Below are 18267 nucleotides of genomic sequence, written 5' to 3'. Positions count from 1 at the left end.
CCGCATACTGCAGCTCTTACCATAACTTCCCAGAATTCACCTGGTCCTTTCGCGAGTCTTACCAGTATACAGGTGCTGGTAATTAGCCATTGAAATACTCCGTAGCTATCAAGTGTTAGACGAATCCTAAAACAGCTTTCTAGGTTAAGAAAATCAGTGAACTGTTTGTTCAGCTTTTTTTATGTATCTCTTCCACTGTTCTATTTAATTTGGTGTCATGTCTTAGTGGCAGTTCCTGTTGTGATAGATTTTTATCAAAATACTTGAATGTTCATGTCATCTGACTTATAGGGGAAGTGTAGACTCCTCGGGATGCTCGAAAGCAGTTTTCCATACATGTATGCCTGGATAAACTACTTATCTTACTAATCACAAATCATAGCTTATACTTTTTTTGATTCGGAGACACCCAGTCACCAGGCATGCTTTGACTACACTGCCCAGATGCCGAAAGAGCCACCCTGCTAGTCCTCCCAAGCTGGGACTCTCTGCAGTCCTGTTGATGAAGCTCTGACTCCCCAGAGTTGGGTAGATTTGTGGTCCTACTGCCGTGGGATGTGGACGGTGGGGGTTAAGACCAGATCCTCCTCTAACTCCTTCCTCTGCTGAATCTTCTAACTTTGTTGTTTGGTGATATGAACTGCCCCCCAGGCTGGGTTTTGACCTGTACTTTGACTTTGGACCTGAGCTTTTGCTCACTAGTCAGAGCAGTTTAATAATGGTAAATTGCACGTCAGAAGGGAGCTGTCCGGAGGGTGAGCCAGCACACAGAGCTTACACTAGGAACCAGGCTTTTCCTCTGCTTTAGCAAAGGTCTGTGTTAGTTCCCAGACCACACTGCATACAGCCCGGGGCCGCATATTTATTTGAAGTATCTGCACTTTGTTTGAGCATCCTTCTATGCACTTGGTAGCCTGCTGATGCTGTTGCTTTCAAGTTTCTCATTCAGTTTATTCTGGTTTTTTACCATTTCTTGTAATCCTCCGATTCCTAAGTGTAGTTGATCCCACTCTTTTAGAATATATATCAGAGCATAAAGGGACTGGAGGAAAACTGACAACAAAAGAATATTGATTTTTTTTCTTTTGCTTTGATTAAATTCTTTGCCAGGCTACAAATGCTTCATGGGTTACTGGTTTTAAGACATCGCATTTCAATTCCCTTACAATCCATGTGTCTGATTATGAAGATCATTTTCCCCTAGACATTGACCAAGTTGACTTCAGCCTGCATTAACATAGCAATGTGGAGCAAAGTAATGTGGAATGTTCTTTGAGTTTCCTGAGTGGTCACTAATGTTACAAGTTAGGAGCCATTTCTTTTGTTTTAAGCTCTTGGCTGCTGTATATCTCAAGGCTCAAACACACTGGGTGAGAACTGTAGTAGTCTGGAGGGAGATAAAAATGTGTCCATTTTTCTTCATTCGGCACTTGTATATAAAGCAATTCCAGTTTTTAGCTACTGACTTGAATTTTTGGCTGGATAGAATTTTGCTCAACCTTTCCCAACGTATCTCTGTCCCCGCCCCCCCTTTTTTCTTTTTTTTTTTTTTTTTTTTTTTTTTTTTTTTTTTTTTTTTTTTTTTTTGGTTTTTCGAGACAGGGTTTCCCTGTAGTTCCTAGAGCCTGTCCTGGAACTAGCTCTTGTAGACCAGGCTGGCCTCGAACTCAGAGATCCGCCTGCCTCTGCCTCCCGAGTGCTGGGATTAAAGGCGTGCGCCACCACCGCCCGGCTCCCCCCTTTTTTCTTATTAAAACCATTTTATAAAAGAAACTGAATCAAGTGCTTGAGAGGAGGGAGGAGTTAGCTAGTCAGGTGAGGTAGAGAAAAGCTTGGGCATAAATTACCGATTGTTATCTGTGATCCCTTCCCCATTTCCTTACATCTTGAGTTTCCCCCTTTATGGGTGCCTGGGTAGAGGACCCCTATGAAACCCTGATCTGTAGAGGTCTGAGAGGTGATGCGAGTTCAGCTCCTCACTTTTGCACATGAGCAAATTCAACTCATTCCAGCCAGGGGAGTCTTTTTAATCTGTGATTTAAAGACAGCACATGAAGAGCCGCCGTGGAAAATCAACAGAGTGTGTCGCCTTTGCAGTTGGGAAATTTTTCTATCATAAGTAAATTTTTTTTTTTTTTTATTTTTTTTTTTTTGGTTTTTCGAGACAGGGTTTCTCTGCAGCTTTTTTAGAGCCTGGCCTGGAACTAGCTCTTGTAGACCAGGCTGGCCTCGAACTCACAGAGATCCGCCTGCCTCTGCCTCCCGAGTGCTGGGATTAAAGGCGTGCGCCACCACCGCCCGGCTCCCATAAGTAAATTTTTATCAATCTAATCAATACTATGTTTTCCTTAGCGTCCATGTGAGGTGACACAGGAAGCCTTTTGGATCTTCATACTTTAAAAGAAAATATTTGTTTCTAGCACAGAAGATGCTTCCTGCCTGATTGCTTAGCGTGTGTCCAATGTAGTGTTTGGGAACATATGCAGGGTCCCTCTGGACACTTGGCCAACGTAGATGGTAAAGAGAGGACCACACAGCGTTAGCCTTGGGATTCCCAGAATTTGTTTCACAACCTTTAAGTAACTCATTTTTTTAAAGCATTTTGCTCTTTATTACAGAAATCTAGAAGGAGGTGATGGTTTTTGGTCATCGTCTACTGTGTAAAAGTCCTTCTCATTGGTATTTAGGTCATGGAATGTAATGCACTATTGGTCAACGCATGAGCTATTGAGCTATGTTGTAGGCACAGCCATGCATTGCATTATGGTTTGGTAACACTCACTCACAGAAGTGGCTGAGAGAGAATATCCTCATACTGTCGGCATCCCTCACGCTGAAAACAGCAGCTCAGTGCGTCTTCCCTATTCGACAGCTCCTTTCTTCATTTGTGGAACATTGAGTGTGCAGAGTGGATGCATGGTGAATGGGAGAGCCTTTCCCTCTGACGGACTCCTGGGAGCCTCCCTCGAGTTAGTCTTCTCACTGAACTGAGCAGGCGCTGTGGCCCTAATGAAGCTGCAGCTCACCTTTCTTCTGCCCGTGGGCCTCTCTGGATGTACCCAGCATCTCTTCCAGAGCGCCAAAAACAAACTGGTACATAGATGTCAACCCTGAGTGACATCCACGCACATCTCCTGTAACCCTCCACAGGGTCCTGGGATACTTTCCCCTTTCATCAGTGAGGAAACAGACAGGGAAAGGTTAAGTGATGAAGCCAGTCAGCTAGCAAATGTCGGAAGCTGATTTGAAAGCAAGCCTTCCACACTCTGAAATCAGTTCCTACTGCTCCTCTCTGACTCCAGTGCTGCCTGGCCCTGCGAGACTTAATACATTTGTAGGTGTGAGCATCATTCCAGCTTCCTTCACTCGGTCCTCACTGCCCGTACCCACTACTCTCCCGTTGTTCTTCATTTCCTCCCGGTTATATTCGTGATGTACTGTGGGTCCATAGTCAAAGTTGTTGAATGTCTCTGAGCTTCAGTTTCCTCGTTTTTCACCATAAGAAAGTCATAGCTGGCAGGTTGTTCAGAGAATGTGTGTATCCAGAAAGCTAGAACTGTGCAGAGCGCATAGTTAGACTCAGTCACACCTCCTGCTCCACTTTTTTCTATAGGTTGCTAAGCCATAAATTGGTGAATTGGTGATCATGCTTTCTTTACCAGTCTCCATCTGTCTGTCTGTGTGTCCTCTGTCTATCTATCTATTGGTCTATTCTGGATATCTTGGGCTTTTGAATAAATACATTTTAAAGTTTGGTTTGTTTTTTTGCCTTGGAAACAAACTGAAGCATCCCTGAGTGATGATGTCTCTCCAGTCAGCTTTGGACACATAGATCCTTACAGAAGGGCGGGGTGGAGCTGAAGAAGCTTTTACTCAGACATCATGTGGTGTTGAGAATGAGCAGGTGAAGGTAGTCAGAGAGAATTGCATGACTTAATCTTAGCTCTTTAAAAATGTATAGCCTAGAATACCATCTAAATTATCCTTTTATCTTACTTATGTGAGAGTGTATCATACTGGGCAAAATCAGGGCCTTGCTAATGGTCACACAGGGAATCCTTCCCATGCCACTAACTCTTAGCTATGCTACTCTTCCTTGGAAACAGACTAAATGATTTGCCTTAATTTGTTGAAGCCACTTCTCCTGCTCTGTAGGTACCTTTGCTAAGTGGGACTCCTTGAGGTGCAAGGCCCTTCACCTGGGGACCTACTCAGGCCCTCGGGCACGTGACTGCTCTTTCAAAACTCCAGTGTCCACCTGACTCACATCTCTCTCTTTTCTCCGCAGGTCAGTAAGATTGTGTCAAATGTTCCTCAGCTGGAGTTTCTAAACCTGAGTTCCAATCCTCTGAATCTGTCGGTTCTAGAGAGAACATGTGCTGGGTCCTTCTCGGGGGTTCGCAAACTTGTCCTCAACAACAGCAAAGCATCATGGGAAACAGTGCACACGATACTTCAGGAATTACCAGAGTAAGCCCAGCGAGCACGGGGAGTGGGGTCATGTTGTCATCTGTGTCTCTGCATAGACTGTCTGCTGATCTCTCAGCTCAGAAACTCCAGAGCTGTAGGTTGAATGGAGAAAGGTCAGAAAAATGAAGTCACTGGGGTGAGGGTGTGGGGTGACCTGCTCACCTTTCCAGGGGCATAGCTGGGAGACATGGGATGGCATCCTTCCCTAGAACATACCCGTGAGAAGCACTTGCCATTCCAAGCACCTCTTTAATCTTCTGATTGCTCAATTTAAGAACTGTGCTTTAGCCTTTTTCTTTGGAAGAAAAAAATGTGTTGATGTTGAGATGACTGGGCGCCTCTGTAGACTGATGCAAAGTGGACTTTTACACAGAGGAAACCTCTGACAGAAAGAAAGCAAGCTGAAATTTCTTTGATTTTTCTAAGTACAGAAATGATCCAGGCTCCCGGGATCTGGCCTCACACCACTCACTGCTCCTGAGTCCCCACTGTTAAGCTAATCAGCTTTCTTCACGATGCACAGCTTCCGGTCTCATGAAGCCCAGGCTGGCCTCACACTCACTCTGTAGCTGAGGCTGGCATTGAACTCCTTATTCTCCTGGCCCTGCCCCTTAGGTGCTAGAATGACTTGTGTGTACCATTAGTTGTGGCAGTTGAATTAACCTAAACTCAGATGTCACTTCCTAACCATGTGACCTTTGACATCCCCTTAACCTCTTTGGGCCCAGATTCCTTGCCTGTGAAGTGGACATCATTTTATGTTCCTGGCACAAGGGCTGACCCAGGGTAGGGATATGGTAGCTATTGTTTCTTTTTATAAACATTTCTCCATGTTGTTTTCTGGAATTTTATTCTGTTGCCCGCCTTGAAAGCCGGGCATCCTTTCCTGTGTCGTCGACTTGCACTTCATCTTCATTGCTCCAGAAGACGCTTGTTCTAAGAGCTAGTGCCACATACTCTGGTGTCTGGTTAAGCACAGGATTAACCCAGCAGCAGCTCCTAGCCGCCTCTGTTGCTTCACTCTGGATTTCCCTTCCCAGAGATACACTGCTCAGAGCTGCGGGAAAACTCCTTTATATTTTGTCTGTGATCCAGCCAGAGTCTCACATATAGTGTGAATGTTTATTCTTAGTTTTTAAGACAGGGTATCACTGGGTAGCCAGGCTAGCCTTGGACTGATGCTCTTCCTTCCCCATCCTCCTGGGGCTCCTGGCACTCGCGTCCTTTAGTTACTCAAGTCTGCAGGTAAAACCCAACTGCTCTAAACAGTCGGCTGTCTCCTTCCTCTCCGCAGTCTGGAGGAGCTCTTCCTGTGCCTTAATGACTATGAAACCGTGTCTTGTCCTTCTGTCTGCTGCCACTCCCTTAAGCTCCTACACATAACAGACAACAACCTCCAAGACTGGACTGAGATCCGAAAGCTCGGTGTAATGTTCCCTTCACTGGATACCCTGGTCCTGGCCAACAATCACTTGAATGCTATCGAGGAGCCTGCTGACTCCCTGGCGAGGCTGTTTCCTAATCTGCGATCCATCAGCCTTCACAAGTCAGGTGAGGCACAGGCTTGCCCGCGTTCTGTGTCAGTCTGGTCAAGTTCATGATGGACTATAATAAAAATGTGTTTTAGTCATAACTATACTGGTAACAGGGTGGGTTTTCATGTACCTACGATCCACTTAATTTTGGACATCATTTTCTTCATAAGTAATAAGTGTTAATGAGCATATTTATATTTTATATATTATACATTAAAAAGAGTCATAAAGAAGTAAAATGAAATTGATGATGTAGTTACTAAAAGACAGAAAAAGAATTATAAACTAGATCATTTTACCTAGATGCAGAGTAAGGAATCCTGTCTGGCAGTGTTTTTAAATACTCATCCATACATTCTTGATTGCCACCTTATAGCTGCTGTATCCTGTACATTACAAGAATGAATATATGTTAATGAATTTTGTTTAAGACCAGCTTTAGGTTCACGGAAAACTTAAGTAGAAAGTACAGATGGTTCTCATGTGTGAACAACCTGCCCCCATTTTGTACCTCCCACGCCCACTGGTATGTTTGTTCCATGTCCATCAATGAGCTGGTTCTGACATGTCATGCCTCTGAGAGTCAATAGTTTCCCTTAGGGTATACTCCTCGGGCTTTTAGAAATGAGCAGAACAGCTCCTCCATGTGGTGCGCACAGACTGGCTCAGTGCTCCCCCGGTGCCTGTGGTCCCCCTGTTCATCCCTCTAATGCTGACATGCTCTGGTCCTCTGTTGTCTCTGCTCTTCCACCTCAGCCACGGTCATTTATTTAGACTCACACCATGTGGAGCATCTTTAAATCGGTTTCTTTCACTTGGTAATTCGTATTTAAGCCCCTCGTGCCTTTTCATCACTGGAGAGGTCCTTTCTTGTCAGCCCAAACGATACTCCATTTTCTAGGGGGCACCATAGTTTACCCGTCATCTGCTGAAGGCTTCGATTTTCTTTCCAGTTTGAACATCTATGAGTAAAGCTGTAACCATTTGTGCAGATTTTTAAGTGGGCATAAGCTTTCAGTTTGTTTAGGCAAATGATAAAGGTAGAACAGCTGAATCATGCAGTAAGATTGTACTTAGTTTTGTAAGAAACCTGAACTGTCAAGACAGTTGCACCATTTCCCATTTCTACCAGCTCTGTATAGAGAGTTGTGTTGCCCCACATGCTTGACAGCACTGGGTGTTGGCAGTGATGTATGCTTTGACTTCTAATAAGGGTCTTGAATTTAAAATTCCCAAACTGCCAAACGGGGAAGAGCCTTTCTCTCTGCTTGCTTTTCCTATGTTGTCATCTGTGAAAAGGTGGGTTCAGGGATTTTTTTCACTTTTAATTATAGTTAGGTTGTTAGTTGGGTTGTCATTGGGTTGGGCTGTGAGATACTATTCTTGGGAAGATGAGAGCAAACACTCTAGATAAGGGACTGACCAAAAAGAAAAAGTAAGATACCATCAAAGTCCAACTTGATGAAGCAGTGAGTTTTCTTGGGGTTATTTATAGAAATATGGGCGGGAGATTACTTAAAGGAGCAGAAATGACACAATGAGGGTTGCATCAGCAAACCCACCCAACATGAGTGACAGCAACAAAAACTGGAGACCCAGAGCACACTGAAGAGGCAGCTCAGCAAGGGGAAGGGTATCCTTGTCCAAGTGGATCAGTTGGTCTTCGATTTTTTTTCTAGGCAATCTGACTAGTCTTTGTCCAGGCATGTGGGCTTGTCTGCCCTTGATTCTCAGCAGTCTTTACCATTTATATTGTTGAGGAGGGAGAACCTAGTAAGTGTAGTCAGTTTCAGGAACTTCCTGAAGCTAATGTTCAGTTGTTTACTTCCAGTCTTAGGAGCATCCCTTTAGCATTGCACTGCCCCTTAGAATGGTCTGTTGTTCCCCTCCCTGTAAACATTCTGCCTTAGATATTTTCATTCAAGATAGAAAATTTTAATCTGGAGGAAACTGCCACACAGCAGGTTGAACTATTAGTTGGGTTGTAAGTTGGATCGTTAGGTTATTAGTTGGATTGTTGTTAGTTTGATATCTGAGTTAATAGACAGTTGGATTGTTAGGTTGTAGTTGAGTTGATTTCAATGCTGTAGATTGAGCCTAGCGTCTTGTTTGTGCTATCTATCAGTGACCTATATTCCTTGCCTTCTTTTTACTTTTGATTTTGAGACAAAGTCTCACTAAGATGATCAAGTTAGTCTTGAACCTATCCTATGACCCTCCTTTTTTAGCCCCTTGAGTAGCTGGGAGAATAGATTGGTTTTACCAGACCCAGCTTACTGAGTTTTAAAAGTTCTTGTATGTTCTTGTATGTTTCCATCAATGGACTTTTGTTAAATGTGTCTTTTGCAAAAAAAAAAAAAAAAACCTTCTCCCAATCTGACTTTTACTCTCATTTTTAAACCTAAATTTCTTCCTACTTCTTAAAACAACTACATACTTAAAAATAACTGTGACTTAAAACTGAAAAAGATGAACTTAGTTTAATTCATCATAGAGGTTATGATGATGAGTAGGAAGTACATTACACACACGCCATGGCACACATACGGAGGCCCGAGGACAATTCGCAGAAGTCAGCTTTCTCCTTTTACCATGCATGTCCTCAGGAACTGAACTCAGATGGTCAGACTTGGTATCAGGTACCTTTATCTGCTTAGCCATCTCACTGGCCCCTGAAAATGCATCCTAAAAGCCACGATTTTGCACATGGAAGCTTTTCATTTCACAGCTTGACAGCCCTTGACATAACTCTCTTGCATCTAGGTAGTCGCGCCCACTGTTAAGAGAAGAGGACAGCTGTGTCTTGAGATAGGTCTGTGCCAGCGTCCTCATGTGTCCTCCCTCTGACTTTACCCTTGCTGCAGGGCGCTGCAAACACAAAGCAGCTATGTTCTCTGAAATGCATTTCCCATGGCCACTCGCTCTCTCGGGATGTCATGTGTGAAAGCCTGGGTGACCACTTGCCCACAGCCAGTGAGAACTGCAGTTTAGAGCTCAGCGTCTCCCCTCACACTGCTCTCCTTACTTGAGGGTTTGGGTTACTGTACTCATGGGTCGGGTTGCTTTTGGCAGTAACCTTGGACCCATTTTCCTGCCCCCAGCATGAGGGTAGCATGAAGGCAGTAAGTCTTAGTTTCTAGCGCTCTGCTCTTGCCATGTGGTAGAACACGGTAGGGGAAAGTTTGGCGTGCCACCATCACCTCAGAGAATCGCAGTCCATTAGTCTGCGTTTCAGTAAAAGAAGTCAGTTGAGTCACTTTTCAGAAAAAGCACAGCATGCACCCTGTTTGCTGAAACCGTGATGACCCAATTAGATGCCGTTGTTGTGAAAAAGGAGATGGGAGGTGTTGAAGAACCAGCCCACCATCTCTGTCCTTCACAGTTGAGCTCACAAAGATGGGAGAAGCTCTGGCAAGTGGGTTTGTTTGTCGTTTTTGTTGCTTTTGGCAGTGCCTTACTATCCTGCCTTAGCTGACCTTGAACTCCAGATCCTCCTGCCTTCACTTGAGCAGGTGAGAATCTAGACACGCAGCAGAGCGCTGAGCCTGTCTTCCAGGGAAGTTACTTTGAAGTTTAACCATGTCCATCCCTGTATCCTTGGAAAGGGGCAGCGTCCGGCTGGCTGTTTGCACCTCAGCATTTCAGGAATTGCTAGGTAACTGCTTGGCCATCTTTATCTTCATCCTTTTGTTCTTTTCTGGGTTTATCTAAATAATATCTCTTTTTCCAATTAGGTTTACAGTCGTGGGAAGACATTGACAAACTAAATTCTTTCCCTAAGCTTGAAGAAGTGAGATTGCTAGGAATTCCTCTTCTGCAGCCATATACCACTGAGGAACGCAGGAAACTGGTGGTGGCCAGGTATGTTGTCCTGTTCCCTCCTGATGCTTTCTGAAGGGGCCTTAAAGGGCAGGATACTCTTTGGGGTGCTGTGGATTGTCCCATCTCCTGAGCAGATTGTGCTAAAGCTGCTTCTGTAGTACTCAGGCCTGGATAAGAAGAGCAATAATGGCGTGAGCAAGACCTGTAGCTGCCCTGCCTCAGCCACTTTACACCTTGTAAATAGATGTTTTGTCTTTTTGCTTTTAATGCTTAGAATATTTGAAAGCCCACTTAGGGTGATGAGTGAAAGCCTGTTGATGGAGAATCATCTGCGGCAGGTGTCCTTATTTCCTCTAACACAGTGGTCATGTGAAGAGCATCTGTACCCGGAAATGGAGCCTTCTCAGCACGTCTTTTCTTCTTGAGTATCTATCTCTTGGTTGACTTAAGAAGGCTGGCTATTACTGTCTTCCATGCTCCTGGCTTTTTCTGTCTCTGGCGCTACCTCTGCACACTGCTGCAGCTTCCCTCTGGTGTGGATGCTCGTATGAACCTTTAGCAGAAAGAAGATTTGGGCTAAAATGAAACAAGCCCCAGGGCTTTGCTTTGCTCTCTGCGTGCACCCCATGTGGAGCTCTTGAAGGATGGGCAGTAGGCTTTGGGGTTTCTGCAGGAGAGGCCTCCTTAAGCACAGCATTGATCTTTTGCCCAGCTAATGCCTGGCTCCACACTGCCATGCCCGTACTTCTTACCACAGTCAGAAGGCTTACTGTTCTCTTGGGAAGCCCGAGTCTCATGGTAGGCAGGCTTTAAGCTTTATGTTCTTCACACAGTTCATTTACAAGCATAAGATGATTTGTGAGTTGTACATTCATTTTGTATGAACTACACTTTGAACTTGTGCTATTTAACATGGCAGCTGCCAGCCTAGGTGGCTATGAGCACTTCAAATAATGCCTTGGCTAATTTGAAATATAAAACAGACACTAGATTTCACCTAGTTTTTATGAGTAAGAGAGTACAAAAGAGCTCATGACTTCTTAAAATATTGATTACATGTAGAAATGCTTATATTCTGGTTATATTATATTAAATAAAATATATTGTTACAATTTTACCTTTCTGCTTTTTAAAATGGGCTAGAGAGATGGCTCAGTTGTTAAGAGTACTTGCTGCTTTCCCAAGGACCTGAGTTCGGTTCCCAGTACCCATATCAGGTGCTGTACAGCTACCTGTATCTCCAGCTCTAGAGAGCCTGTTACCCTCTCTGGGTCTCTTTAGACACCTTCACATGTAAGTACATATACAAAGACAGACACGTACAGGGAAAAAAGAATAAAAGCCAATTTTAAAGTGGAACTATTGGTACTTCAGCTACATCACTGGGCTGTGTTCATCACCTAAGGTGGACAGTGTGACTTTAGAGCCGTGCTCTGAAATGTTAGGTTTAAAACAGATCAGCATCATATCCAAAAATACAACACTCCTTATTTCATCCTTTTGATGGCTTTCACTGTGTGTCAGTCTTCACGCAGGAACAAGGCCCAGACGGCTGTGTCCTTTCAAAAACGACGGCCCATTGTTTTATTTCCAGCTCCTTAAAATGTCTTTATTTGGCTTTCACTTATAGACTGCCCTCTGTTTCCAAACTCAATGGCAGCGTTGTCACCGATGGAGAACGAGAAGATTCTGAGAGGTTTTTCATCCGGTACTACGTGGACGTCCCACAGGAGGAAGTGCCATTCAGGTAAAAAGCTCTCAGCAGGCGCAGTAGAGAGCCAGGCCAGGGTCTGATCCTCTGGGACTTCGGCTTAGAGAGAAAAGGAAAACATAAAAGCAGACATATTTTGTCTTCCTTTCCATAATGCAATGGTTTTCACCCTGTGGGTCATGACCACTTCAGGGGATCAAATGACCCTTTCACAGAGGTCATATATCAGATATTTACATTATGATTCATAGCGTTATCAAAGTTACAGTTATAAAGTAACAGTGAAATAATTTTTTGGCTAAGGGTCACCGCAACATGAGGGACTGTATTAAAGGGTTGCAGCGTTAGGCAGGATGAGAACCACTGCCGTGCGTCCTCTCCAGTCTTCTGTGGACAAAGGGCTGGTATCTGGCTAACAGCTGTTTTCCCACACCGTGCTTTGTGTCACCAGTTTCTCTTCTCAGAGCACGTGTCATCTGTCCTCAAGCTGTGTGCTGCGTTTGCTTTGGATGTGGCAGCTTCTGCAGATCAGCAGGCTTGGCAAGCGAGGAAAGGACTGGAAAGTGGGCTGTCGAAGGGATGACTGGATAGCTTGGATAGCTGCATAAGAGGAGTACCAGGCCGAGATAGCATTGTCTGAGTTTTGGGAGGACGTTCTGGCTAGTGTGAAGAAGGCCTTGTAATACTCCAGAGATAAAAGGAAGGATGGAGGGTGCATTTCACCAAATACAAAAGAAAAGAAACCCCGAAAACAGCTTTCCAGATGTGGACAAATAGAATTGCTTGCCAAAAAGTATGGGGGACTTAAGAATAAAGATAGACACACAGGAAGTAGTAGGGAGGGACCTAGAGATTTGGTGTGTTTGGGGGGGATGGCTTTGGGTGTGGAACAAGTGGAGAGATGCTTCTTTTACTTGGTTGCCTGCCAAAAAGGAAGGTCAATCAACTGGTTGCTTTTCAACTTCTCTGATCTAGCAGGTTTTGACTCCAGCATCTGGCTCCCAAGTCTTTATTGATAAGTAGAACAATAGAAACTTATTTAAAACCTAGATTTAGTGGCCATGGCCAAGCCTGTGTTGGTGCTGTCAGGACCAGAAATCCCACCAGGCCAAGTGGTGGCAGGGCACAGATGGCAGTTAAAATCAGTAGATTCAGGTGCAACCATTAAGCTGACAGAAAAACAACACATATAAATATTAGAAAGGAAAGAAAAAAGAAAGAAAGATGCTCAACGAAGTGAAAATGCTTGCTAAGAAGGTGTGAGGACAGTTAAAGTTAGATGCATAGTGCCGACAGACATCTTAGCCTTCTGGGGAAGTAGGAAGGGAAGACAGGGGAATCTGAAGCTCTTGGGCTAGCTTTATGTGCACAGTGGGAAAAGAACAGTGAGACACTGTCTCAGACAAGGTGCAAGGTGAGACAGAGGCTGACCTCTGACCTCCACATGCACACTAAGGCACGTGTGCACCACATCCACGTACGCAGATACAGACACATGCGAGAAAGGAACAATGAATGCGAGAAAGGAACAATGAAAGAAGCTATCCTTGAAATATTAAAAAGAAAAGAAAAAAGAAATAGCTGGGCATGGTGGCATTTACCTGTAATCCCAGACCTCAGGAGGTAGAAGAGATAATAGGACCAAGAGTTCAGTGATAGAACCCCTTGCTTGGACAAAAGAAAAAAGAAAAAAAAGAAGGAAGGAGGAAGGATGAGGAAAAAGAAGAGGAGGAGAAGAAGAGGAAGAGGAAGAAAAAATAGAAATATAAACTAAGTTTGGTGATTATATCTGTAATCCTAATATTAAAGAGTCAAGTAGCAGAATTGGGAGTTTAAGGCTATCTTTGGCTACATAGTTTGAGGTTAGCAAGGGCTAAATGTCTTAAAACAATCAAACAAAAATACCGCTATGAACAGTCAAACCAAAATTGCAAAAACACAACAAGAAAATCTTCAAGAATAACAGGAACCCTTACTAGAACCAAGGTTCAACCGAGCAAGGTGGACATGGGCAGGGATGTGAGGCAGGGTAATTGAACCTTTGTCTACAAATTCTAATGATTCTGATCCAGTCTTGCGGGGTGGACATGTTTTCTCCTCAAATGAATTAATATTTACAGACTAATATTTGTGACATAAAGTGGTGGTCATTTTGTAGGGCTATAAGTTGCATAAAGAACTCTTTATGGTTGTTTAGAAATACTTAAACTCTTAAAAGTATTAGCGAAATTAAAGATTCTTAAGATTCTTTAAATTAATTCAGAATAGCTTGCTGGGGGATTTTATTATATCTCGTAATAAACACTATACATATGAGGAACAAACTAAATGAAAAAAAGAAATAGGTTTAAAAGGTGGTCCATATCTGGCAAGGTGACTTATCAGGTACACAGGTGATGGTGTTCACCACCAAGCCTGATGATGGGAGTCTGACCTACGGTGTGGAAGAACACAGCCCAGTCCTGCATGTTGTCTTGTGACCTCCACACACACACATCATGGCATGAACACTGGCTGGTGCACCCAGGTGTGCTGGCTGCTTATGTTCACTCATACTTGCACATGCACACGCACATGCACACACACAGGGAGTACACACAGAAAGTAAGTATATCTTAAACTTAAAATATGGTTCAGCATCTATTTTCATTTGACTAACTTACTAATACCTGCAGATACAGCCATGTAGGTTCAGATTGACAAAAAGGAATAGATAAAATTATTTTCGGCCCCTAATGGTGTAATTATCTTGAAGTGAATTTATTCCTCTGTAATAGTGTTCTACAATGAAAGCCATGGAAATCAACCTTGATTAGCTTTAATCAGCAGAGAAATGCTTTATTAGGATTTTGGGAAGAATTGTTTGTCAGGAACCAAGAGAGGCTTTGACAACCACGGCTTCAGCTCCTGTGTGATGTGGCCCTGTTGTCTGTGGACATCACAGTGCTGGGCACTGCCTCTGACTCCTACAGTTATGTCATTGGCCAGTGATTTCTGTCATTTAAAAATCTCTATTAAGTCCCTACTGTGTACTAGTGGCATTGTAGAGCTAGCCAGTGAGGATGACAGGACCCTCCTTGTGTGGCTCCCATTCTAATCGGGGCTTTCATTGGCTTTCACTTCCGCCCCAGACTGACCTTGAACCTAGGCCCTCTTGACTCTGCCTCCTAAGTATGGGAACTACAGATGTGACCATCTTTCTTGTTTTAACCACCATTTTTCTTTCTAGAAATTTTCCTGAACTGCTTTTGAGAATCACTGAAATATCAGATATTTGGTTGTTTATTTTGCTTTTCTATTGGACAGTGCTGAGGATGGAACCCATGTTTGCCTGGTGAACCCTCCCTTCTCTCTCTCTCTCTCTCTCTCTCTCTCTCTCTCACATCTCCAACATCCTGATTTTCACCATACTTTCACCAAAAGTAACAACTTATTAATCTTTCCAACATCTGCCTATTCCTTTTCCCAGTTGTAAGAAAGCCAGTGTTCATGCACATCCTTGTTGCGGTCCTTGTGCAAATGGCAGTGTGTTTCTGGATGGATAGCCCAGGTCTATGGACTGCTGGGTTTAGTGCTAAGTCTTCGGCCTTTAGGTGCCATCCATATTACTTTTAGTTTTATATCATGATATAAGTTGACTCAGCAGTAAAGTTGACCGCTCTAGTTTACCTTTTACAGAATTATGGAAAATGAGAAAAGGGAAATCAATTGAAATTTGTAAGTATGTACATGAGCATATCAGTGAACCAAATATAAATGTGGATCGATACTGTTATACGCTGATCCTAGGCTACAGTTGGCATTCACTACTTTCTTCCATTGCCGCCACCCCCCTCAACCCCCATTTGCTTATAACTCACTTTGACTTCAGGAAATACACCCAGAGCCAGCTGCTTCTGTTGGAGTCTGCACCCTTACTGGTTTTACATATCTGTGCTTCCTTGTCTGGAAGCTCTCCCTCTCGACCTGGTCGTATAGGGAGATGCTAAAGAGAGCTAGCCTCTGGATTCCATCCATGCCTAAATGCGACTCCTTTATTTCTCCTGACACTCAATAACCTACATTGGCTGACATTTCTACAAACATTTTTGGGCGATACATTTGGCCTGGCATTGTGTAGAAATAGAATGGGTAGCTATGAGGTGTATTTCCAGGGGATGTTGTTCTGAGCACTAAGCTTTGAAACCTTATAAAGCTTGCCAGTGTAAAAGCTGTTTGCTGGATGGGCTCGGGGTCTGGCATGCACTCGGCTGGCCGCCCTTGGGGTCACAGGCCTACTCCGACTCAGGAAGAACTGGCATTATTTTGACCCAAAGAGGTCAGTGGAAATGTAAGGAGAGTTACCAGTCACCAAGCCTCTATGGTGACACTGTCTGTGGTTCTCTCAGTTTAATGCTGCAGTAGAACCAAGTTCATAGGCTCCTTAAAGTGATCCTAAAGACTCCACAATCCATTCACTGCTGCAGACTGTTTACTTTAATGCTTCCGTTTATTCTGGTGTAGGTATGTGTATATACATGTGTGTGCGTGCACACATGCACGCCAATGAATATGGAGGCCAGAGATTGCCATCTGTGGCTTTCCTCAGTTGCTCTCCACATGAGTTTTCTGAGACAAGGTTTCTCACTGAAGCTAGGGCTCAATGATTTAGTTAGACTAGCTTGAAAACAAGTTCCAGGAATCCTCCTATTTCAGAGATGATAGGTGTGTGTATGGAGATAGAGATTCTATCCCTGACCTTTCACAGTGGTGTTACGGGTCTGAACCTAGGCTGCAGGCTCTGTACTGCCTGAGCTCTCTCTCCAGCCCCTGACACAGACTATTGAAGGACTCTGCCTTCCTTTTACCTCTTTCTCTCACTATGCCCACTTTCCCATCCACTAGCGCTTAAGTGCCACCAGTTGGCTACTCCTGTCTTTCAAATGGATGTGGGTAGACTAATTCCAGTCTTCTGCCTGCATCTCAGGCCTTTGAAGGCCTTTTCAGAGCTGTGGGTGTTCCTCTTATACTTAGAGTAAGAAGTCCTTCTAAGGTTTCGTGAATAGAAGGTGGGTAAGGGCCGTGTGGGTGACAAACATGTTCACTTGTGTTATTCTTGTGTCCCTCAAGGTTTTGAATTCTTGTTCACTGTCTATCCGTCTGTCTGCCTGCCTGCCTGCATGCATACACACACACACACACACACACACACACACACACACACACACACATTTGGCATCTCAGCTTCCTTTAGTCTAGACCATGATTAAATTCACCTTCTGGTTAGCCAATGGGATACACCCTGTAACTGCTCTTAGCTGCTAATGGAGGCTATCAGATTTGAGACAGTTTGGCAAGTTCTATGCTAACAGAGCCAGCAGAAGCTGAAAGTGCCCTTCCTTCCTTGGTCTGAGCTCTCCTTGTATACTTAGTTCTGATAATCTATCTTCTCAGTGACCAGAGTTGTGTTTTGTGATTAACATCTCTGAGTGTGCCCTGATCGGATGCTAACTGGTCAGGATGTATATGTGGAAGGTCTTAGTGTGTGCTTATAAGGGGATTTTAATGAATCAGACTCATTATTAAGCGTGGAAGGGTTACCTTGTTCGCAGGGACTTTCAAAGCCTCCATACACCTTCATTCCAGCCCTCTCTTGCCCTCTTTTCTAAAGATATTTTACTTTTTAGATTTCTTTTATAAATTGTGTGTAGGCGTGTGTGGATCTGTATGTATGTGGGTGTGAATGTGAGTGCAGCTGTTGGTGCAGGCAGAGGTGGTAGATCCCCCTGGAGCTGGAGTTGTGGGTAACTTTGGGCCACCCAGTGGCAGTGCTAGGAACTGAGCCATGGTCCTCTGCAAGAGCACCTTGTGCTCCTCACTTCTGAGCCAACCCTCCAGCCCTCTTTCTCTTTTCTCACTCCTCAGCTTTACTGTCGTCATCTGATTATTACAGACTTTACTCGCTTGCAGTTAAGAAAGAAGGATATAAACTCTTGTATTTTTTTTAAGGCTTCCTTAGCTGTTTTGTTAGAAAAATAAAGAATTCTTTCAGGGAGGGCATGAATGGGATCTTTATTATGTAGCCCAGGCTAGCCTCAAACTCATGGGACTTCAGTTAATTTTTATTTAAGTATGTCAGAGAATGAGTTGTATGGATGCCTATGAAGGACAGAAGAGCTCCTTGATCCCCTGGAGCTGGCGTCAACAGGTGATTTGTTAGTTGCCTAACAAGTGTTCTGAGAACCAGACTAAGCAGGAAACCTTCTTAACCCCTGAACTATCCTTCCATCCCCTGACTGTGAATTCTTGATGCTCCTTCCTCAGCCTTGTGAGTGCTGGGATAATAAACATGCACCACCAAGCCTGACTAGATTGTGTTTTGAATAGTACCTACATTTCAGTCTCCTCCCTGGGCAGAGTTTTTGGGGATCTCACCCTAATGTCCTTTTATTTAAGCCCATAAGCTGATAGGCGCTGTGCCTCATGGCCTTGGATTCATCAGCTCCTCGTTCTTGGCAGCACTGTCAGTCACCCCAGCCTTGCACGTGACCAGGGTGATAATTAGTCCTTTCACGTCTCCACCCTGAGGATTTAAGAATGTCTCTGTGAGCACTCATATAATACCCACTGGCCACTCCTGGGCAGAAACCAAGCACAGATTGCCCTTCATTACCTGAGAAGTTATTGCTTGTAATTTATCCAATCTCTGCTATTAATTTCTTAGTGCAAATAATGGAATCAACTCTGAAC

At 43.9% G+C, this 18267-nt stretch overlaps 1 protein-coding gene across 1 annotated transcript in view; it reads left to right on the top strand.

The window, feature by feature from the left end:
- Positions 1-18267, top strand: part of Tbcel (tubulin folding cofactor E like) — a 43810-nt gene that overhangs the window by 10074 nt on the left and 15469 nt on the right. The window contains exons 4-7 of the mRNA XM_038321451.1: positions 4289-4470; positions 5765-6021; positions 9740-9866; positions 11458-11574. Coding sequence (XP_038177379.1) covers positions 4289-4470; positions 5765-6021; positions 9740-9866; positions 11458-11574 — 683 coding nt within the window. The remainder of the gene's footprint in view (positions 1-4288; positions 4471-5764; positions 6022-9739; positions 9867-11457; positions 11575-18267) is intronic.

This window comes from Arvicola amphibius, chromosome 3, assembly GCF_903992535.2.
Source record: "Arvicola amphibius chromosome 3, mArvAmp1.2, whole genome shotgun sequence".
In the NCBI taxonomy this organism is placed as follows: domain Eukaryota; kingdom Metazoa; phylum Chordata; class Mammalia; order Rodentia; family Cricetidae; genus Arvicola; species Arvicola amphibius.
The sequence above is the reverse complement of the archived record's forward strand: the minus strand, read 5'-3'. Positions and strand labels throughout refer to the sequence as shown.